Source organism: Hippocampus bargibanti, linkage group LG10 (assembly GCF_051943395.1).
Source record: "Hippocampus bargibanti isolate YZ-2025 linkage group LG10, ASM5194339v1, whole genome shotgun sequence".
Taxonomy (NCBI): Eukaryota; Metazoa; Chordata; class Actinopteri; order Syngnathiformes; family Syngnathidae; genus Hippocampus; species Hippocampus bargibanti.
This window is the reverse complement of record NC_142743.1, coordinates 6,752,601-6,776,660: the sequence shown is the minus strand read 5'-3', so window position 1 is coordinate 6,776,660 and position 24,060 is coordinate 6,752,601. Positions and strand designations below refer to the sequence as shown.

At 45.5% G+C, this 24,060-nt stretch overlaps 1 protein-coding gene across 6 annotated transcripts in view; it reads right to left on the bottom strand.

The window, feature by feature from the left end:
* Nucleotides 1–24,060, bottom strand: part of ccdc40 (coiled-coil domain 40 molecular ruler complex subunit) — a 54,809-nt gene that overhangs the window by 6,799 nt on the left and 23,950 nt on the right. For 2 of the 6 annotated variants that reach the window (XM_089005737.1, XM_089005736.1), the window contains exons 7-20: nucleotides 21,963–22,106; nucleotides 21,756–21,878; nucleotides 21,148–21,248; nucleotides 20,534–20,592; nucleotides 19,043–19,106; nucleotides 14,619–14,835; nucleotides 14,419–14,545; nucleotides 10,011–10,251; nucleotides 9,861–9,924; nucleotides 9,677–9,797; nucleotides 9,392–9,556; nucleotides 8,433–8,551; nucleotides 7,118–7,233; nucleotides 5,035–5,263 (exon numbers count right to left, since the gene is read on the bottom strand). In XM_089005737.1, the coding sequence (XP_088861863.1) occupies nucleotides 5,056–5,263; nucleotides 7,118–7,233; nucleotides 8,433–8,551; nucleotides 9,392–9,556; nucleotides 9,677–9,797; nucleotides 9,861–9,924; nucleotides 10,011–10,251; nucleotides 14,419–14,545; nucleotides 14,619–14,835; nucleotides 19,043–19,106; nucleotides 20,534–20,592; nucleotides 21,148–21,248; nucleotides 21,756–21,878; nucleotides 21,963–22,106 (1,869 nt within the window). In that variant the 3' untranslated portion in view covers nucleotides 5,035–5,055. Of the gene's footprint in view, nucleotides 1–3,985; nucleotides 5,264–7,117; nucleotides 7,234–8,432; nucleotides 8,552–9,391; nucleotides 9,557–9,676; nucleotides 9,798–9,860; nucleotides 9,925–10,010; nucleotides 10,252–14,418; nucleotides 14,546–14,618; nucleotides 14,836–19,042; nucleotides 19,107–20,533; nucleotides 20,593–21,147; nucleotides 21,249–21,755; nucleotides 21,879–21,962; nucleotides 22,107–24,060 lie in introns of those variants that run through there. The other 4 variants (XM_089005735.1, XM_089005739.1, XR_016116174.1 and 1 more) reach the window with 3 other exon arrangements.

Below are 24,060 nucleotides of genomic sequence, written 5' to 3'. Positions count from 1 at the left end.
ACTTAGATTGGAGTGGATTAGCTGTTATTAGTCTTGCAGTGGAGAAATTTAAATTTCAGAGCAGCAAAGTGATGAAAGTTAGAGGAAAGGAAAGGATTAAGTAGCAAAACAAAACACAGGACCTGCTATGAAGGCAGCTACCCTCGTGGCGCCATCTTCATACCTGCCAACTACTCTGGTTTTGCCGTAAAAGCTTTGGTTTTCATTATCCTGTTCTGGGTTATGGGTGAAGAAGGAAAATTACGGTTTACAAGAAAAACAATAAATAAAAAAATGTAAATATTAAGTACTGTACTCAACTCAACAAAATTCATGAGAACAGGTGATCGGCTAGTTGTTAGCTTCCTTTAGTTGAATTGCGCATCTTTCCTGGAATTCAGAGTGACTGCTCATTTCCAGAATCAAAGTCAAAGTCAGCTTTATTGTCAAATATGCATGACATGCAGCACAGATGAAATTACTGTCCTCTCTGACCCAGCATGCAAGGCACTTACAATGACTTAACAAACATAATAAACACGAAAACAGCAATTTGCCGGGAGAGAGAGGGGAGCAGCTCATGTTCACGTGCCACCATTTTAGGGGAAAAAAATAGAGAGACAAGAGTTAGCATCCTTCTTATCATTGTCGTGTAATGGCATCTGCCGGAGAAAAGTCAACAAAGTGTGAAAAGTTGTACAGTCGTTTTGTGAGGAATACTCCCAAGCATTTCCAGGAGTTAGACTTCGCTCAAGAAAATGTAAAAATTACGCAAGTTTGAGTTTCATACCTGTCAAACTAATTACAATTCCCATATAAAAGTTGTAGTATGCCGTTCATTATTTGAAATGAAAAAAAAAAAACAAAAATACACTATGGGGCAACTGTATAAGTTGACAGGTCAGGAGTTTGATAGCTATTTTTGTCAACGGGATGTAAGTTAGATTTGCATATTTGAAGTTGCTAACAATGTCTTTCAATTAATTGTAAAGGAGCGTGCCCCTCCCCTCCTGCACATCCTCCTCTGCGCCAGGAGCGGCCCCCTGCCCTCCCTGCTCTCCGGACTCACTCACCTGTTTCTCATTCCCTTAATTGTGCCTTCTGGCTATAAAAGCCACCCATTCCGTTCGGTCTGCGTCGGTGTATTCTCTGTTATTCCCTGTCACCCAGCAGTACGCAGGTCTGTTACGCTGTTCTTTTTGTTTGCCTGATCTCCTGTTTGCTTTATGTGTCTCAGTAAAGACCATTCTGGAATTTACTGTCTCCACCGTGTATTTCGGATCCACCCCTCACTACTTTCTCTTCGTCCCTCGAGTCCTGTCACCACTCCTCGAGCGGACGTGACATAATACACCGGCCAACGATGGATCTCGCCGGTGGAGACAAATTCAAATCCCCCCTCGCCCATCAGGCGGAGCGTTCGAGCCAGCTGGCGCAAGCGATCGCGGAGAACCGCCACATTGCGTCCTTGCCGGCTCAACGCCTACAGGAGGTCGAGACACGCCTCGCTACCCTGACGGCCCCTTCGTCCCCCCGTAAGTAGTCGCAAGCTCTCCCTGCCACACCCCTCACGCTACGAAGGCGAACTCGTGCGCTGTGCTCAATTCTTGATGCAGTGCTCGCTGGTTTTTGAACAACAACCCTCCGCCTTCATTAACGATGAGGCTAAAGTGGCCTTCATCACCAGCCTGCTCACTGGCCAGGCCGAGTCATGGGTATTGGCCGTCCGGGAGTACCAGCCCGAACTTTGCAGTTCCTACCCGGACTTTGTGGCCGAGCTACGCAAAGTGGTCCACCACCCGGTCACAGTGTACGAAGCTGAGGGACTCCTTCATGACTGTGTGCAAGGAACGAGTTCGGCCGCTGAGTACTCCATCGACTTCGGCATCCAGGCTGCCCGGAGTGGCTATAACGATCGATCGCTGAGAGGAGTGTTTCGTCAAGGACTGAACGCCGCTCTCAAAGACAAGCTGACCACCCGCGACGCTGGCACCACCCTCAGAGAGATGATCGATGTAGTCATCTGCCTGGACCATCGCCTCCGGGAGCGACAGCGGGAGCAAAGTACCCAGCGGTCCGGTGAACCCGGAACAAGCAGCGGCCGACCACACCCGACGGCGACGAGCAGGCACGACGCCAGGAGGAGTTCCCCGAGCCGCTGCAGGTGGGGAGCGGGGGCGATCGAGCCAACCCCAGGGGTCGCCGCACTCCAGGGCCCCCTAAGACCTCCAGCACCCGAAAGTCCCCGGCCAAATGTCGACCGCGGCGGCCGTCCGAGGCGTTGAGGCGTGTCGCTTTCTCGGTCAGTCTGTTCCAAACGTGACGTCACGTGGGGATCGTCATCAACTCGAAAACAAGACTTCCTGAATATTCAGCGCGAGTCTTAAAAGGTAAAATATAGCTATATGCGGTGGAATCTTTGTAAAATACGCTCTGTAGAAGTCATTTGAAATGCACCCTCGAGGACCCTGCTAAGGGTGTAGAGCTGGTCCACTTCTCCGCGGCCGGGACGAAAACCACACTGTTCCTCCTCAATCTGAGGCTTGACTTTCCGACGGACCCGCCCCTCTAGGACCCCTGAATAGACCTTTCCAGGGAGGCTGGGGAGCGTGATCCCTCTATAGTTGGAACACACCCTCCGGGCCCCCTTTTTAAAAAGGGGGACGACCACCCCGGTCTGCCAATCCAAGGCACTCTCCCCGATGACCACGCAATGTTGCAGAGGCGTGTCAGCCAGGACAGCCCCACAACATCCAGAACCTTTAGGAACTCCGGTCGGATCTCATCCACCCCCGGGGCCTTGCCACCGAGGAGCTTTTTAACCACCTCGGTGACTTCAGTCACAAGGATCGGAGAGCCCACCTCGGAGTCTCCAGACACTGCTTCCTCTAAGGAAGGCGTGTTGGTGGAATTGAGGAGGTCTTCAAAGTACTCTGCCCACCGGTTCACGACGTCTCGAGTCAAGGTCAGCAGCGCCCCACTCTCACTGTACACAGTGTTAGTGGTGCACTGCTTTCCCCTCCTGAGACGCCGGATGGTGGTCCAGAATTTCCTCGAAGCGGTCCGGAAGTCGGCTTCCATGGCCTCACCGAACTCTTCCCATGCCCGTGTTTTTTGCCTCGGCGACCACCGAGGCTGCATTCCGCTTGGCTAATCCATACCTGTCAGCTGTCTCAGGAGTCCCACAGGCTATATAGGCCCGATAGGACTCCTTCTTCAGCTTTACGGCATCCCTTACTACTGGTGTCCACCAGCGAGTACGGGGGTTGCCGCCACGACAGGCACCAACCATCTTACGGCCACAACTCTGATTTGCCGCCTCAGCAAGGGAGGTACGGAACATGGTCCATTATGATTCAATGTCCCCCGCCTCCCCCGGGACATGTGTATAGTTCTGCCGGAGGTGGGAGTTGAAACTCCTTCTGACAGGGGATTCTGCCAGACGTTCCCAACAAACCCTCACAACACGTTTGGGTCTTCCAGGTCGGACTGGCATCTTTCCCCACCAACGGAGCCTACTCACCACCAGGTGATGATCAGTTGACAGCTCCGCCCCTCTCTTCACTCGAGTGTCCAAAACATGAGGCCGCAAATCCGATGATACAACTATAAAGTCGATCAGCGAACTGCGACCAAGGGTGTCCTGGTGCCACGTGCACATATGGACACCCTTATGTTTGAATAAAGTGTTTGTTATAGACAATCCGTGTCGAGCACAGAAGTCCAATAACAAAACACCACTCCTGTTCTGATCGGGGGGGGCGTTCCTCCCAATCACGCCCCTCCTTCAAGCTACCTACTGGCAGAAAATAATTAATACATGTTTGTAATTTTTTACATTTGAAAAAGGGGCATTGGATAGTTTCTCACGGTACACCTGACGATCTCTCACGGCACACTAGTGTGCCGCCGCGGCACAGTGGTTGATCATCACTGGCCTAGACATGGGTCCCGTTGAACCTCGTCATAGGGTACAGATGGTTTTAGAGAAAACGGGGCCAGAGCTGAACAGTTAGTACGCTGTTACAATGACATTGGGAACAATTGTGTGATGATTGATGGTTTAATGTCAAAATGGATTGGAATCGGAATGTAGGGTTTTTCCGATGACGGCAATAAACCGTAAAAGATGCTACAAATTGCGGGTGAGCAGCGGCAGCCAGACGTGCCAGCGTTCACTCAACACTGAAGTGGAATTACGGTTTATGACTTCCAAAGAGCTGTGACAATATCTCAGAGGCTGGAAACCTTTGCTTACAATTTGATGTGGGTCTTTCTGCAGACCTTTGCATTGTCGAGTTCTTGCGTGAACAGCGGAAGCAGCGGCAAAGCCGTCTCAGCACATCGAGGAAGGAAGGAAGGATAAAAATTAACCATACCCAAGAATCATCCAGTTGAGGGTAGTCCCGTATTGCTTGCACCTTGTCAGGAAGTGGCCGCACACCAACACAGTCAACAAGTTGACCAAGGAAGTTTACCTCAGGCTGGCGAAAGATGCATTTGTCTGGATTAACGACGAGTCCGTAAACAGTTTACAGGTGGGGCAAGTTCTCTTCTTCGTTGTTGCTGGCAATGAGAATGTTGTCGATGTAGGCACAGCAGAAGTCGAAACTGCGCAAGACTGCGTCCATAAAACGCTGGAAAGTCTGCGATGCATTGCGGAGGCCAAAAGGCATTCGGAGAAACTCAAAGGACCCAGAGTGGGTGGTGATAATCGTTTTATGAATGTCTTCTGGAGCGAACTGTATTTGGTGATAGCCCCTCACCAGATTGATTGTGGAAAAATATACTTCCTATCAAGGAAGGACATGCATTCATGAATGTGTGGGATGGGATATGGGTTGGGATGGTGATGGAGTTGAGGGCACTGTCGTCTCCTCTTTGGACCCCTATCATCTGCCTTCACTTTGGGAACCATGTTTAGCTGGGAGGCCCATTTGCTGCTCGAAGGACGGATAATACCGAGCTGAAGCATGTGGATAAACTGAACTTTGGTGTCCAATACAAATAAATGCAGATTTAAATGTGAATGAATTAAAAAAAAAAAAAAATCACCGTCTACATTTTTCTTCCTTTTTACCACAGGTCAGGCTCAACCCACACGATCTTCCTCTGCTCCTCGCAGATGACGGTGCGCAATCTGGTCAGTAGTGAGGTTTGGTCACACCACAAGTCAGGAGCCACGCGGTGATACAAACATGGCAGTTTGTCCAACAGTGTCTCCTCGCTTCTGGAACACACCAGCAAATGCTCCTCTGACCAGTTGAGACGGTGAAGCTTTGACCTAGAAAGTGTGGGATCAATCAATCAAACAACCAATCAATCAATCAATCGAATTTCAACAACAAATTATCTATTCACCTCTCTCTCTCTCTCTCTCTCTCTCTCTCTCTCTCTCTCTCTATATATATATATATATATATATATATATATATATATATATATATATATATATATATATATATATATATATATATATATAGTGATATCATGAGAGGCTGGCTCTCAGCGGGACAGGACAAGAAGTGCAATGGACGACAGGTTTGGATACAAACAAAGGTTTTAATCAAAGGTTTCAGGGGGGATTCACAAGCAACAAAGGTTTGAATAGTCTCTCTTCCAATACATAAATCAAAATAAAGTCTCTTCTGAGGTAAAACTGAAGACGGAGTTCTTTTACAAGAGTCTCTAGGCCTCACCCCTCTTGACGTCCACCTCATGTAGCCTAGCCACCTTAGCAAGGTCCAAATCCAGTGTCCTGTCGTGTGGTCCCAACAGGCAGGTTCCACGCAGCAATCAACTTCTTCACAGAGCACAGCAATTGAGCTTGTCTTTCCCCAATCTCCACACTCAGAGGCTCTCTGCCTTAAGAGCCTTGCCTGCCAATCCCGCCCTGATCAGCTGCAGGTGTGTGGTTTTAATTGCTGCCTTCCACCAGATGGGGCCAAGACTCTCTCTGGGTGGAGCCATCTTAGGGGGATGTATTTGCCCTCCAGGACACAGCCTCTCGTGACATCACTATATATATATATATATATATATATATATATATATATATATATATATATATATATATATATATATATATATATATATATATATATATATATATATATATACGGAAGTGACGCAACGGCACACAGTGGCACCAAGTCCCGCCCATAGTTTTCAGAACTACTTGGACGAGATTTATGGTGAGTCACATTTCTCTGATGGTCTGAATTAACACGCATTTTCATGACAATTATAATAGTCATTTTATTTACCTTTGTGATGGTCCCATAATAGCAAATGTATCCTTGATAACAAACCACGTATGCACTCAGCGAAAGGGTGAGTGGAAAAGTAGTCCGGCAGCCACGGTGGCGCTGTTTGGCCATGTGGTTTAGTGTTCTTCCACCGAAAACTAGTCCGCCAGCCATTGTGGCGCTCCGTGTCTTTCCCGAAAACTAGTTTGTATGCCGAGATTATATTCTCGTGAATTTATTGTTCGAACGAAAAGTTCATTAGCTAAAATGTTCCTAAGCCGAGGTATCACTGTATATCAGGGGTGTCAGTCATTTTTTGCCGCGGGCCACATTGTAGTTATGGTTTCCTCTCGAGGGCCGTTATGAATTTGGGGAACCCATTAGAATGTTTAAATCCCTTCAAATATTACATATAGAGCACACAGCAAATTAATGAATAACTCGTTTTCAAATCTGAAGTCAAGAATAAAAAATATGAAATTTTGGCTCAGATTTTAGCAATCATCATGGAATTTAACAAGTTTGATTTGCTTTCGCGGGCCGAAAAAAAATGATGTGGCGGGCCGGATTTGGCCCGCGGGCCTTGACTTTGACACCTGTGCTGTATATGAATAACTTAAGCATGACCTACCTATAAATCATTATGTTCATTTATGAAATACAGTAAAGTCTCGTTATATCGATATTCAAGGGAGTCCGAAAAAATATCGCAATAACCGGGACTATCGATATATCCGACCCTGTTTGCATGTAATTTTCTCCGTGCGTGCATAGAAATAGTATCGATATAACCGGGACTATCGATATATCCGATATCGATATAACGAGACTTTACTGTAACTCTCTATTCTTGTTGGCGTTATTTTGAATGGAGGAGGAAGAACATATACCTGAGTTTGCGTGCACTACGTGCAGACTGCCCGACAAAGATGATAATTGGAAAGATCTCTGCCCTGTGCAGGCGACGTATGCAGTCCAGCCCAAGAGGTAATACACAATGAATACCCTATCGGATGAGGACACAAAAAACATATTGCAGCCTGGGATTGGTGAATAAAATGTTCTGTATCTGTACCTGTCTGTAAGCTCTCAGTCGTACAGGAGCGGTCCATCGATGAAAAGGTTTCTTCATCCGTCTTCTGTACTTCTTTGAAGGTGTCGGACGTTACTAATCATGTTGCCTAAGCAGGCTATTGTATGAATGATCCAAATTGAACCTCACCCCACCAAACCGGTTTAATGAAGGATTTAGTTGTTTTATGAAAATCGCTCCTTTTACTCCCCTTTCAAACCATCTATGTTCTTTCGCTAAGATTTTAACCTCATTTTCGCCAAATGAGTGGTTGCTAGCTTTTAGGTGCATATGTACTGCCGATTGAGGCCCACTAGTATTATCCCTGCCATGTTGATCGTCTTTTTTGAGAATTTGTTTAGTCTCCCCAATGTACTGCTCTTTACAATTTTCATTCTTACAATGTATTGAATAAACTACATTACTTTGTTATTCATTTGGCAGCCTATCTTTTGGATGCACTAATTTTTGCCTTAAAGTGTTTATCGGTTTGAAATTAGTGGACATTTTGTGTTGCCAAAGGACTCTTTGTAGTTTTTCAGAAACTCCTGCAATGTAAGGTACTGCTACTCCTCTCCTTCTTGTATCTTCAGAATTTTTGGTTTCATTCCCTATTCTTTCTTTCTGACATTTGTTAAATGACCACAGTTTGTGAGTGCTCTCCTGATATGTTTTCACTCCAAAGGGCCATCAGTGGAGCAGCTGCAGGGAGTAGTCCTCTGCTCCCCCCACCTGAGCGCAGGGACCTATCATAGCAGAGTCCGGCACCACCATGTCTGGACAGTAGGGATATATATATATATATATATATATAGGGCCTAAACTACCAGTAATACTTTAGTTTGCTGATGAAGTTTCTTGGATAAGAAGCGAAACGTCCGACACCGTCAAAGCAGTACAGATGACGGCTGAAGAAACCTTTTTATCAATATCTGTACCTGGTTAATTTGCTGTTTGCAAACTCTTTGGTGTGAGTTCGGAATAACTTTTGAAAAAATATCAAATATGTGAAGCCCTAGTAGCATAGATACAAAATTGTATCACCATTGTTGCCCTTCCTTGCAACACATGCTTGGAATTCAGTCTGCCTAAAAAAATGCAGTCTACATAATTACATATTTTGGCACACTAACTTTCTTCATGACTTTTTCCACACTCTGCACAGTGTAGCAGAAGTTTCTTCCCACTTCACATTCCTCCAGGAATTCAGACTTCTGCAATCGGACTGCATGATCACTGGAGCGCAACATCTCTGCAACAAACAGGCATGGTCTGATTTGTTTACATGGTGTATTGATTGGACACTCGAAATTGACCCTCGGTGTGATTGTGATCGAGAATTTTTTATTTTATTTTTGTGTGCCCCTCCAACTGGTTGGAAACATTTCAGTGTGTCCCCCTCCTACTTCCCGAAGACAGCTTCCCCATCGACCCTACTGAGGAATAAGTGGTTCGGAAGAGGAATGAATGAATGAATGAATTAATGAATTATAATATACAGAGAATAATGCACATACAGTCAAATTAAGGAGTGGATTTAGAATAACACTCGAGTTGAGAATTGAAATCATGCTGATCAAACTTGTGAATTGCCTCAATGTATTTCAATAGTGTTAATCACAGGCAAAGAGTGTGTATCATGTTTTCCATAGTCGGATTTGCCCTGACAACACTCAGGATCCTATCAGTCATGTCAGAGAGCATATTGTAGGAATAACAGCACATTGGTGTTGTTGGTGGACTTCTCACATAGTCAACCACAATCTCATTCTGAGGCCTTGCTGTTTCTACCTAACCCTATCTTATCTTCTGGTATTCCTTCATCCTTCAGACCTTATAGCATTGGGTGAAGCACTGTCTAAGTCGACAGGTATAGATTCAGGGTCCCGCAACAGTGAAGCAAATCTTGCCACTGTTGGGGGGGATAGCCATTCTCTCTCTCCGTGTGTTCTTTAATTTTGGATGATAAGGATGCTGGTTGTCCAAATACTGGCTGAAGTCGATGGACATTTTCTTTGAAGCTTTTAATCACAAAATATTTTCACAGATAACGGCTGTGAATCACAAGTACAGAGGGCCAAATTTTTCTTACCAGCTTCACAGAGCTCAAAGCCCTGCCATCCTGCCACCTTCTTATCCAGGATGCGTCCCAGGATGGATGGAAGTAATAGGACTGGTCGACAGATGGGCGGGAAGTGGGGTGTGACTGGTGTATAGGGCATGAGTGTCAGACAACTTCTGCGTGGCGATGTTTCATCTAGTTGTGAAAGAATATAAAGTGATTTCAAACAAGTAATTCTTAGCAATTTTGTGTGTAGCAATGACTCTTATTTTTTTTTCTTATTTTTTTAATGGAGTAAAATGTGTGTTTCTGTACCCAATTCTGTGCTCTTGCTCTTTTCATTTTCTACGCTGACCCAGAGTGGGTTTCGGCCCTGGCGACCGGTACTGACAATCCTTACTGCTTTCTGAGTATCCTCAGTCATCATGTGCGCTTGCTGAAGAGGAAAGTGTTCACCAGTGAGCTGTGCAAATTGCACTCCATACGCAGTCACACTTACCTTTTGAGACTTTGACGTTTGAAAGTTCATTTCTTCAATAGCCCGAATGAGAAATCTCTGAGCTCTGTGATTATTAGCATATCAATAAGCTTAGTGGTCAGTGACAATGAAGCTTAATGTCTTTAAATTTTCCGTATGGCACATGAATACCTGTAATAGTTTGGGATTAATCCACTATGGAGGGCCAGAAGCTGGCACGGATGAACTTTACTGGCATACCACGAGTCTTCAGTATCAGCCGGGTGTGTGTTGGTCACGTGTAAAATGTCATTGCAGGATACAGTCAGTGTCCCTTTGGGTTCTGCTGGGATGGTCACGTTGACACGCACGTAGAAAGAGTCACCTGATGACATCTCGCTCTCTTGCAATTGCTGGAGCAAGGCCTCATAGTCTGTACAATAGGCACAAAAAATGTCCTAGAAAATGATTGCACAGCTCTGTGGTAGTAATTCTGCTTGGCGCAAAATAAAATGTGATGGATTTTTCTTCTTTTACATTTACTGATTTATTACTATTCAACGGCAAGTCAAGAAGAAGCTCTGGCCCACAAATGTTTTTGAAGAAAGTTTTTTTCCCCATCCGCTTTTATCCACACAAGGATCAAAGTGGGTGCTGGAGCCCATACCAGCTGTCTTCTGGCAGTTGGCGGGGGTCACCCCAAACCGGTTGTTAGCCGTTCGCAGGGCATAAAGAGACAACCACCTGTCCTCACACTCATACCAAGCGACAATTAAGAGTATTCGAAGAGACCTGCAATGCATAGTTTTGGAATGTGGGAGGAATCCGGAGTACCCAGAGAAAATCCATGCGGGCCCGGGGAGAACATGCAATCTCCACACAGGGAGGATGGAGCGAGGATTCAACCCATGACCTCTGCATTGTGTGGTCGACGCGCTAAACACTGGATCACCAGGTCCATGAAGAATGCTTTTAGGGTAATTGTTGGCTCCTGTCAGTCACTCTCAATCTTTTCCAAACTCTTCATTGCTCTGGACAGTTGACCCCAAGTACTTAAAATCCCCCATCTTCTTTATCTCTCCTCCCTGCAACCGCACCCTTGTACTTGGTTCTCTCTCTCTCTCTCTCTCTCTCTCTCTCTCTCTCTCTCTCTCTCTCTCTCTCTCTCTCTCTCTCTCTCACACACGCACACACACATGATCGTCCGGCGGATTGCCTTCCGTCAACAATGGCAATGCACAGCAACCCCGCGCGCCCGAGTGCCGACGTCAACCCGCCTCGGCATCAGTGGACACTCCCCCCCTCCGGTGCCATCACACGGTCGATTGCTGTGTGAGAGTGAGATGCAGGCGGGCTGGCCAAAATTGTTATATATGTTGCCAGGCTGTTCGCGCATTGCGGTGCCAGGCGCATAATTAAAATAAAAAAATAGGGTCTGGCTCCACTACCGGATTCCAGACTCTACCATATCTCCCACCCGGAACAAGAAGCCCTGAGCACATACATTGACTCTTCCCTTGCGGCGGGACTTCGCGTTCCTCGCTCGGCACAGGGTTTTTCTTCATCGAAAAGAAAGATAGATCCCTGCGCCCGTGTGTCGACTATCGGGGTCTGAACGACATCACCAATTGCAACAAATACCCTCTCCCCCTCATGGATTCGGCTTTCGCGCCTCTCCAATCGGCGACCATTTTCACCAAATTGGATTTACGGAGCGCATGCCACCTGGTTCGCATCAGAGAGGGGGACGAGTGGAAGACCGCATTCAAAACGCCCTTGGGGCATTTTGAATACATGGTGATGCTGTTCGGACTCACCAACGCTCCCGCCATATTCCAAAACCTCATCAACGATGTGCTCAGGTACTTTCTCAATGTTTTTGTATTCGTGTATTTAGACGACATCCTCATTTTTCCAAATCCACAGAAGAACACCGGCAGCATGTCCGGGTCTTGGCGCGGCTCCTGCAAAACCGGCTCTACGTGAAGGCAGAGAAATGTGAGTTCCACGTCCGCTCTCTTTCTTTTCTGGGGTTCGTCGTGGAGCAGGGGCAACTCCGGGCCGATCTGGCCAAAACCAAAGCGGTGGTAGAGTGGCCAACCCCGAAGACGCGCAAACAACTCCAGCGATTTTTGGGGTTTGCGCACTTCTACTGCCACTTTATCTGTGGTTGTAGTCAGAAGGCACTCCCCCTTACTAATCTCACATCCAACAAGGTCCCCTTCAGGTGGACACCCGACGCAGAGGGGGTGTTTAACTGCCTCCGTCACGCCTTCTCCAACCGTCCGGTCTTACGTCACCCCGGACCTCGCGGTTGAGGTCGACGCATCGGAGTCCGGAGTGGGGGCGGTCTTATCCCAGCGCTCTCCGGTCGACCAGAAGCTCCACCCATGCGCCTTTTTCTCCCGCCGGCTCAGTCCCGCAGAAGCCAACTACGACGTGGGGAACCGGGAAATGCTGGCGGTCGTCCTGCTGCTGCAGGAATGGAGACACTGGCTGGAGGGGGCCCAACACCCCTTCACTGTATACACTGACCACAAGAACCTGGCCGCCATTCGGTCCGCCAAAGACTCAACTCGCGGCAGGCCCGATGGGCGCTGTTCCTCACGCGATTCAACTTCACTCGGCTCACTTCATCCCGTTAACCAGGTTGCCGTCCGCCATCGAGACGGCTCAACTCCTGGTTAACCACGTCGTCCGTCTCCACGGGATTCCGGCGGACATCGTGTTGGACCGGGGACCGCAGTTCCTGTCCAAGGGATGGAAACGTTTCTGTCAGTCCCTAGGGGCGTCGGCGAGCCTGTCGTCTGGCTACCATCCCCAGACCAACGGCCAGACGGAGCGCAAGAACCAGGACCTGAAGGCGGCTCTCCGGTGTGTGTGCCTCCACAGTCCTGCGTCGTGGGCCCTCCACTTGCCATGGGTGGAGTACGCTCACAACACCCTGGTCTCCACAGCCACAGGTCGGTCCCCTTTCATGCCTGTGGTTATCAGCCGCCTCTGTTACACACCCAGGAGGGCCAGGCGGAGGTCCTGTCCATCAAACACCACCTGAGACGGGCCCATCGAGTGTGGAAGGAAACCAGAGCCGCCCTATCGCGCACGGCGTCCCGGAACCAACGGGTTGCGGATCGTCGTCGCCGCCAGGCACCTAATTACCAGGTCGGGCAGGAGGTGTGGCCGTCCACGAGGGACCGCGGGTTGGCCGGGACATCGGCCAAATTGGGTCCACGGTTCGCTGGTCCCTTCCCCATCGAGGCCATCCTCAGCCCGGTCTCGGTGAAGCTCCGGCTGTCACCCACGATGAGGATCCACTCGGTCTTCCACATCTCCCTCCTCAAGCCTGTGGAGACCAGCCCCCTGGCTCCGCCCCCCCCCGCCCCCCCGATGGTGGACGACGGTCCTGTCTACACCGTGCGGGAGATAGTGGACTCCAGGCGCATGGGCAGGGGATGGCAGTACCTGGTCGATTGGGAGGTCCCGAAGAACGCCAGTGGGTCCCCCGTTCCTGGATCCCCGACCCATCTCTCATTCCACAGTATTCCACGGGCATTCCATTTGGCTCACCCCTCCAAACCGGGTGGGCCGCCAGAAGGCGTCCATTGAGGGGGGGGGGGGCACTGTCACATCGTCGTCAGCGCCAGGAGCGTGCCCCTTCCCTCCTGTCTCATCCTCCTCTGCTCCTGAGTGGGCCCCTCTCCTCTCTGCTCTCCGGACTCACTCACATGTTCCTCATTTCCTTAATTTTGCCTTCTGGCTGTAAAAGCCATCCTTACCGTTCGGTCGGCGCCAGTGTATTCTTGGAAGTTCCCCGTCACCCAGCCGCATGGAGGTCTGTTCTAGTTGCTCTCCTCCATTGCCTGATTTTCTGTTTTGTTTACCTCATGTGTCTCAGTAAAGACCGTGTATTTTGGATCCCACCTTTACTATCTCCCGTCGTCCCTCGAGTCCTGTCACCACTCCTCGAGCGGACGTGACAGCAAAAAAAAAATGGCGGCATTTAGGACTGCTCACAAACACCTATTTCGACCAATCAACAGGTGCAAATCACCTGCAGGCGCGCCACACCTGATGTCCCAAAATCATAAGTAACAGCTGTTTGACGGTGATTGCAAATGGGAGATGGGTACTGGAGAAAAGGCTCCTGGTGTAGCAGATGGTTTAATAGTGATTTTGTGTGGCCCTAAAATCATTGCAATGTGCACTATGACAGGCAGCGGAGCAGACAGCTTGGAAACAGGACTTGTGGAAAAAATGGTCTGCGGTATGCATGTTTGAAAATGTGAGTGCCGCCATAAGTTGGTGGTAGCCACCCTGCAGAATAAATGCAGTATCTTGCGCAAAATATAACAGAGATGCCGGATGTTTTGACTTGATACATCAAGCAGGACTGCAAAAGAATTCCACTGACAAAGCTTCAACATTAAATGTCCACACTTCCCATTATTGTATTCTGTTTTCATGAGATTTGTTTCACATGGTGCCAATCTCCCTGGAATTGAGATTGTGTTCCATATGGAGTTTTGAAGAAATATTTTCAATGAAAATAATACAAGAATGAAAAATATATGTACAGGTTTCAAGTATTTTGGAGACCTACCGTCTGGCCTGGGACGCAAAGACAGATGGCAGGGACCAGTGACCTGGCCAAGTGCCCACAAAGCTTCTTCTAAAGTGGAATCCTCCAGCAGCATCTTGAGAGATTTTTCATCCTGTTCATATCTGACCTACAAAATTATTATTGTTGTATTACACATCTTCACACACAATAATTTGTGTAGTCAAATAGGCTATTCTCACCTCCACGATTTGTGCTCCTTGGGTGATACCCACTGTATGTGCAGCACTCCCTTCTGTGACTTCATGCACAAAGACGCCGGTCTTATTACCCCCTACCACTGCAATCTGATTTAGCAGTGTCTCCCCGTGAAAGGCAATGGTGACTATACGGCCAATAATCCGCAATGCTTTCGGACGTGAACGCACAAGGAATGGAGGTGCTGCATTCTTATCCAGGCTGTTGAGAAAATAAGAAAGATCAAGAGAGAAAGCACATTTTATTATTGAATTAATCCCATTAAGAAATCAAGCATACACTCATCTTCTCCTGTTATCCAGGGCCGACTTGTGGTGAAAGTAACTGTAATGGGGAATCCCATGTATCACTCTCCATTTTATTGCTTCATCCAGCTTTCTCCACCTTCTCCAAATCCGCAAAACTAATGGAGACAAATTTTGGCAACTCCCATGAACCTTTGAGGTCTCTACTGAGGGTGTAGACCAGAACGGCAACTACACTGGTCCTCCTGAATTGGACATTCCACTTACTGATGTGTCTCTCCCACAACCAAGAAGAACTCTACCAGGGAGGCTCAGCAGTGCCATTCCCCGAATCAATCACTGGATCGTTCAATTGATCAATCAATCAAAAATCAATGAACCAAACATTAAACGGCGCTTTTCATACATATGGACCTCAAAGTGCTTTACAAGAATTTAAAAACTACCCCTCGCACCATTGCGTCACGGGGACGCACACACACACACACACACACACACACGCACACACACACACACACACACAGACACACAAATAGCGATACATCTAGGGCTGAGGTCTCCAACCCGCGACCCGTGGGCCAAATGCGGCTCCCGAAATAATATTTTGCGGCCCGCCTTGATATGAAAGATTAATGTTAGTGCGGCCCGCATGATTGATATGAATGAAACTTGTATGTGGAGCTGAACAAACCACGGTGGGGTAAAAGGCTCTGAAGGGTGGCACATCGGGCAGGCTGTCCAGTGCTTCTCCAGTGAAATAAAATAATTCATGGAGAAAGACAGGGTGGTTGTTCCTGTGCTTTGTGATCCAAAATAGCTCATTGACGTAGCTTTTCTTGTTGATATCACACATGAGCTTAATGTACTGAACAAGAAGCTACAAGGCCAGGGGCAACTTGTCAGTGCTGCCTATGACAACGTGAAAGCATTCTGCACAAAACTTGTGTTATGGAAGGCCCAGCTCTCTCAGACAAACCTTTTCCATTTCCCAGCATGCAAGGCACTCCTGGATGGAGGCACAGCATTCAGTGGTGAGAAGTATGTTGAAGCCATTATGGAGCTACAGAGGGAATTTAATCACAGATTTGCAGACTTCAAGACGCACAAAGCCACATTTCAAATTTTTGTGGAACCATTCTCTTTTGATGTGCAAGATGCCCCTCATGTGTTCCAAATGGAGCTCTGTGACCTACAGTGCAACTCTGCACTCAAAGCCAAGTTCAGGGATGTGAATGGAGAAGCAGACAAGCTTGGGCAAGAGCGTTAACCCCCAGCTTCCCCAATGTTTAAGCGAACCATGTGTCTTTTTGGGAGCACATACTTATGTGAGAAGCTCTTCTCCACCTTGAACTTCAATAAGTCCAAGTACAGGTCCAGACTTACTGATGAGCATCTTCAAGCCCTACTCAGAGTCTCCACTGCCTCCTCCCTCAAGCCAACTGTGGCTCGGCTTTGTAAAAACAAGCGCTGCCAGGTCTCTAGCAGCAAGAAGTAGGCAAAAGAAGCCATGTTTAGGACAGTTCATGTTAAATATTTTATTTATGTTAAGAAAGTTAAAGGTTAAAGAACTGCGAATACAGACATTTGAAACTTTATTCAAATAATTAGTTTTCCTGTGGTTTTTTTTCAGTCGTCTGTATCTGCCTTATGATCATTATAATTATTTCTTTTTTTTAATTACTGGTTAATTTGTTTTTTATTCATTTAATTCATTTTTTTTGTGTGTTAAAAAGTAAGATTTTGAGAACATTGGAATGTTTTATCTGTGCTTTTCTTGTGGAAATCCTGATGCGGCCCAGCCTCACCCAGACTTTGCCTCCAGTGGCCCCCGGGTAAATTGAGTTTGAGACTCCTGATCTAGGGTCAAAATTATACCGTAACAACCTAAGGCTAGTTTCAGAGCATCCAGGCCAGGTGAGAAAACACCAATTTAAGGAGTCTTCTGCACCAGGGCCAGATGACAGGCCGTGGCCTAAGCACACCAGCGCAGAGTCCCCAGCACAACAAGACAAGAGTGAATCAGAATAAGAATAAGAAATCCTTTAATGGTTCCACAATAGGGAAATGTTGCTATTTTTACCAAATGTTATTTATCCCTGAATTATTTAGGGGAATAATAATTTTAAAGCACCAAATACATAAGAAACGTAAAAAGGTAGTTTGGGAATAAAATACACATGATAATAATAAAGGATGGAAGTCCAAAAAAATAAGTCAAAGTAAATAATGATTAATGAAAAGGATGGACCATGAGCCTGTTTAAGAACATTCTCTGCACCCTTGACATTCTCTGGCACAAACTGATGCCCGGAAACTGAAACAATGCCTCATTGTGTACGTGTGTCGTGACTCGGTAAATTAAAAGTACCAGTGCCTCAATGAGAGCTAATGTCGGGAATAGGGAAGGAGTTTTAAGAGATAAGAAGGCCCGAAAGCATTAGAAAAGCACAGCATCATGACACGGCCTGTCGAATGATGTCTTAACTGTAAACTTGGAATTCTCTTTTTTCCCAAGACTAACAAGTGCACAAGACTAAACAATCCAATTCATGAAACATGGATGCAATAGCGTTGATGGTCTAGTCTTCAAGAGATTAAAACGCACATTCTTGTAACTACAGAGGAATAAAGTTGAGCCATACAATGAAAATATGGGAAAGAGTAGTTGAAGCTAGACTAAGAGCAGAAGTGAACATTTGTGAGCAGCAGAATGGCTTCATGCCAAAAAAAAAGAGTACGACAGATGCAGTGTTTGCTTTAAGAATGCTGATAGAGAAGTACAGAGAAGGGCAGAAGGTATCGCATTGTGTCTTTGTAGATCTGGAGAAAGCGTATGGCAGGGTGCCCAGAGAAGAGCGGTGGTATTGCATGAGGAAGTCTGGAGTGACAGAAAAGTATATCAGAGCGGTCTGATCTGTAGCGAGAACAGGAAAGAGGTGGGGGAGAGACTAGAGATCTGGAGGTATTGCCTGGAAAACAGAGGAATGAAGATCAGTCTCAGCAAGACGTAATATACTGTATGAATGTGAGGGATCCAAGTGCAAGAGTGATGCTACAGGAAGAAGAGATAAAGAAGTAGGAGGATTTTAAGTACTTGGGGTCAACTGTCAAGAGCAATGGCGAGTGTGGAAAAGAGGTGAAGAAGCGTGCCCAGGCAGGCTGGAGCGGCTGGAGAAAAATGTCAGGTGTGATGTGTGACAGAAGAGTTTCAGCTTGGATGAACGGAAAAGTGTATAAACCGGTGGTGAGACCAGACATGATGTTTGGACTGGAGACAGTGCCACTGAAGAAAAGACAGGAATCAGAGCTGGAGGTAGCAGAGATGAAGATGTTGAGGTTTTCTTTGGGAGTGACCAGGTAGGATTGTATCAGGAATGAGTACATTAGAGGGACAACTCATCTTAGAGGCTTTGGAGAGAAAGTCAGAGAGGCCAGACTGAGATGGTTTGGAGGAGAGAGAGGACTCTCGGGGAGATGGATGCTGAGCCTTGAACTGCCAGGCAGGAGACCGACAGGAAGACCGAAGAGGAGGTTTATGGATGTTGTTAAAGAGGACATGAAGGTAGCGGGTGTGAGAGAAGAGGATGCACAAAACCGGGTTAGATGGAGGACATTGATTCGCTGTGGTGGCGCCTGAAGGGAAAAGGCCGAAAGGACAAGAAAAAGATTCTTCATATGTCTGGTAAGAGTGAGCTCAGTATTTCGAACAAGTGTCGCCAAGCTCAAAGAGCCATTTCGACCCATTTGCCTTAGAAAATACAGCACTAGGAGCCCCAAACAATACTTTTGAAAAGACCACGTTCTCCTTAAAAATCCCTGTGCAGTCTCCCCATGTACAAACACACCTGAGACAGAAACGTAGCAACTTGCAGCTGTGCTTGCTGAAGGAAGGTCACTGCATATACTATTTGTGGAAGGCAGTGAGCGGCGCATGATCTCAATGATCACTGTTCAGGTCAGATAAACTTTGTCGGCGGAATTTGATTTTTGACAAACTCTGGATTTCCCAAATATCCAACCAGTGAGATTCAAAGTGCAAATTTAGATTCAGAGCAAATACTTTTGACTAAATTTGGCAATTGATAAATAAAATGATGAAAAGGTATGCCTGATTTCATCCACAAAAGGTCACGTCAAATGCTATTTTTGTATTATTGCCTCACCTGTATGTGTTTTTGGTCCTACCCGCAGCATAAAGTCTCGACGGCGGATTGTCTTCACTCAACACTATACAAAAGAGATGGGATTGAATGATTTTTTTTTACATCAAGATGGTTTCCCTGTGAAAAAAATGTTTCCGTGATCATATGCCACTTAAAAGCTTTCTTTATTTGTTGAAAATGTAACATTTCCACTCTTGACAAAAATTGGAGTGCATAACAAAACAATACCATTTGTGTTTATTAGAGTCATATGAAACTGGAGCCTCTTTCATCCCTTCTTGTTGTGAGGAGGGGTACACCTTGCACCTGTTGCCAATCAATTGCAAGGCACATACAGTAAAGTCTCGTTATATCGATATTCAAGGGAGTCCGAAAAAATATCGATATAACCGGGACTATCGATATATCCGACCCTGTTTGCATGTAATTTTCTCCGTGCGTGCATAGAAATAGTATCGATATATCCGATATCGATATAACGAGACTTTACTGTATTAATGATCAACTATTCACAAGTACACCGATTTTGAGTCTTCAACTGACCTACCATGCATGCCTTTGAAATGTGTGAAACATCCTAAGCAATGGCAACAATGAACAGCAAAATCCACAGACAGTCCCACTAACTATGTCCTGGATCTCCGCAGTATAAGGCAGATATAAGCTGATTTAGCAGCACGTGTCCACTGTGCTCGTAAATTCCATGCTGAGATATTTTCCGCTGATTGTGTGAGACACAGGGCAGCCCAGTATAGTGGAGTGGTAAGCACGTTGACTTTACAGTGTAGAGGTCATGGGCTCAATCCCCGTCCTATGTGGAGTTTGGACGTTCTCCTCAGGCCCATGTGGGTTTTCTCCGGGGACTCCCGTATCCTCCCACATTCCAAAAACATGCATGTCATGTAAATATAACACTAAAAATTGTCCCTAGGTATAAGTGTATGTGTTAATCATTGTCTTTGTGTGCCCTGCAATTTGCTGGCTACCAGTTCAGGGTGTCCCTCGCTTGCTACCTGGAGACCTCTGGGATGGGCGACCCAAATGAGAATTGGAAATTGGATGGAAGAATGGACGGATGGTTGAAAGATAGTTTAAGTTTCCTCTCCGTGAAGTACATTGACAAACTCCCAAGTTATCTTTAAGTTGCCAAATGTGATTCTTACATTCAAGTTTAAAAAGAAAATAAATAAACAAAACCGTAGCCCCGGGGTGTCCAAAGTCGGTCCTCGAGGGCTGCCGTCCTGCCTGTATTCCAGCTCTCCCAGGAGGTATGCACCTGATTCAAATCATCCGGACCATTTTGATGCTGCTTTACAGCTGGCTGATGAGCTGATGATTTGAATCAGGTGCGTTGCTCCTTGGTGAGCTGGAAAACAGGCAGGACAGCTGCCCTCGAGGACTGACTTTGGAAACCCCTGCCGTAGCCCAAGCACAACTTTCAAGCTTAAAACAGTGGAAAGATAAAAAAGAATATAGACGTGCAAAACACACCGCTTGGGAGGATCTCAAAGTCATCCAATGAAGAATCATCAGTCTCCGCTGTTTCCACACTACAAGGCAATAAAACATTTGTATCAGATTAGTCGGTCTCTCTGTCAACACATGCACAGATGCGCACGGTTGGCTTTCCTTATCTATGGCACTATTGGCAAACATAATAGTTGAATCCAGTTAAGATTAAGGAGTCAAGTTATCCCCCCACCCGACCTCCTCCGTGTGTGCGTGACTCAAATATCATTTAAAAAAGGAACTATTTTGCAAAAATGAGATCTTTGGCCGTGTTTTAATATATTTGGCATTGATTTATGAAGTTCAGCTGACAAGCATATACATGAGCATATACATGAGCATACAATATAAACGGACCAACGTAAGTTCCCTCCAAAGTTGTTCTTGTATGATTTAATAAAAGCACACGTGCAGTCATTAATTACAGCACTCAGACAGGTTTGGAAGGCAAAGGTGATCGCATTGTTTGGAGAGTAACATAAACTATTTTCTCAATGTCAATGTCACTGACTGGTTGCTCTGTTGTTTCATACTGTACACAAGGTACAAATAGGTTACTGTATTTGTGTAATTATCACTCAAAGAAACACACGCACCTGCTGTCTTGGTAAAGAGCTCCTTCTCTTCTGCGGAGACACAGCGGACTTGGGGGCTGTACGTTTCTGGACCGGACGCTACTTGTCAATGGCTCTTCGCACTTCAAAATCAACGTGGATGTGAGCATATACATGTAGACAAATAAAAAAACATGATCATTTTAAAATTGAATATATGTGCTTAATTGGAAAGTTAGCGAAACATATACTGTAGATATGTATGAGGAAAGCAGATTACAGACCCCTTTCCAACTGATATTATGCAGCACAGTTTAACACCATTGAAAACTACTATAAAGTATAGAGACTATAGTATAAAGATTCAACACCAGATTAAACAGGTCATCCGTGACAGTTAAAACTTTACATTTTCTTCTCACAATGATTGTTGACATAAGTGTTTTGTATTGTATGTACGTACTACATTTGAGTCTTTAAAACTGTGACGTTTGTTTGAAGAATACAAGGACTCAATATAGAATTAAAAAAACAACAATTAAAATGAGTGTAAAAATGTTCACCATTGTCAAGCAAGTGAATGTGTATTCTTTTGTTTGTGACTGAGTAACTATTTTTCGACAGTTTTGATGATAACTTCATTAGCCTACCTCTGATTCAAATGAATTCAGCGAAAAGGGGTAAATTGCATCCATGCGACAAAGTGTACGCCTGTTTGGAAATGGTGAATCTTCAGAACTGGATATAGGGCTCTCCCACCCAACCCCCATGTCCTTAAGATGGGAAGAAAAGAGATATTGGATTTCATTTGGGATTCTTTTGCCCTGTCCGCCAATGTATTTGTTGTCCAGAATTACTTTTGAGCTTTGCCATTCTTTGCTGTGTTTGGCATTCAAAGTAAAGGCTCTCTCCTGGAGTTCCATCATTTGAGACCTAAGGACGTCTTTCTCAGCCAAGATGCAGGCAATCTGGGTCTGGGCCTCATTTCTGGAAAGGTACGCCTTGGAAGCACATGAAAAAAAAAATCAGTTGGATAATATTTGCCAATGTAAATTACACACAGACATGCGCATGCATTTCTCACATGGTTTGTACAAATACATTGTGACTTGTAATTTATAAGTCCACAGGAGCCCAATTTATAGCAGATGTTGTGGGTGTCTCAGAAATTATATTTTATTTTCCACCATCTACAGAGACATAAACTGAAAGCTATTTATTTTGAGTCCACCCTGAGGAAATTAGAAACTGTTCAACCCACAAACTGTGTTGAAGGGCATCTCTTCAAAGGTTCAGGAACCATGGAATATGTTGATGAAAGGTTTCTTCAGCCGTTATCTGTACTTCTTTGAAGGTGTCGGACGTTTCGCTTCTTATCCAAGAGGCTTCGTCAGCAAACTAAAATTTGCTGGTAGCACTGGCCCTATAAATATATATATATATATATATATATATATATATATATATATATATATATATATATATATATATATATATATATATATATATATATATATATATATATATACAGTAAAGTCTCGTTATATCGATATTCTTGGGAGTCGAAAAAAATATCGATATAACCGGACTATCGATATATCTGATCCTGCGGCATGTAAATTTTCTCCTTGCGTAAAAGGTTTGCTTCCGACAACAGGACGGAATACTCGCTCTTTTCAAACGGACTGGTACACACGAAAAGGCCGGCTGGGTGGATGTTCAGCAAGAAACCGCCTTTTCTGCTTTTCCTGCCTTCTGTTCTCAACTTATGACAATGTCTGGACTCAAATGGGATATTGCGACCTAAAAATTTACAACGGAGCCTCATCAAACATGAGCGGTCGACCACGCACATCCAACGTCAAATCGCGCTAAAAACAGGATCGACTTGGCTTTAGATGAACAGCGAAGACTCAACATCAGCATCCACAATGCTAAGGTAAAGGAGAACCGGGAGATTTTAAAAGATCTCATCAATGCCACCTGCTCCCTTGCCAAACAACAGCTGGCATTTCGTGGAAATGATGAAAGTAAAGGCTCTGCTAATCGTGGCAACTATGTTGAACTATTTACATGCTTTGGCTGAGAAAGATGACAGGCTAGCGAGACATTTGGAGACATCCACTGTATTTTCTGGCCTGTCAAACAGAATAAAGAACGGTTTAATTGAAGCAGTTCGTGATATCATTAGAAATGACATTAAAAAGGAGATCGGTGCAGCCCCATTTGTTGCTGTAGAAGTAGATGAGATTGTCATTCTCAGCACTGAAAAGACTGAAAACATACAGTCGGAAGAGGACTGATCAAGGACGACTTTCTTCACTAGCAGTGATCTCCATTGAGACAGAGAGACTTTTAAAACTGAAGAAAGATAAGGAAGGCTTCTACAAAGAAGTTATCGATGGCTTTCTTCAGAAGGAGCGGCGCGGCGACTTCATTTACAAGTAAACACGATACACGATAATAACGTTTTTTTAAATTATGTTTTCTATGCTACAGTTTGTATATATAAATGTAACGGAGTTGTACACTTAGGTTATTAAATTATGAAGGAAGTGACGCAACGGCGCACAGTGTGGCACTATGTCCCGCCCATAGTTTCCAGAACAATCTCGAGGAGATTCAGGGTGAGTCGCAATTTTCTGTTGGTCTTGATTAACGCGCATTTTCATGACAATATCTTATTTTGTTTCCCCTTTTTTTACTGTCTAGTGTTATCTAATTAGTTCCCTTATTCATTCGAGTCCAGATTACTTTTTGTGTCATTATTTACTTCACGTTTTGTCGAGTGGAACTTAGCTTCATAGTGCTTTTCTATTGCGCAGTTAATCACAAGACGAAACCCATGCGACTTCACCCATCCCTTCTGCCATACTGTGTTGCAGGTAATAATTGTTTCATTTCGTTTTTATTGAACAATATTTAGTTTCTTGTGTCGTGTCTCATTTGCCCGTG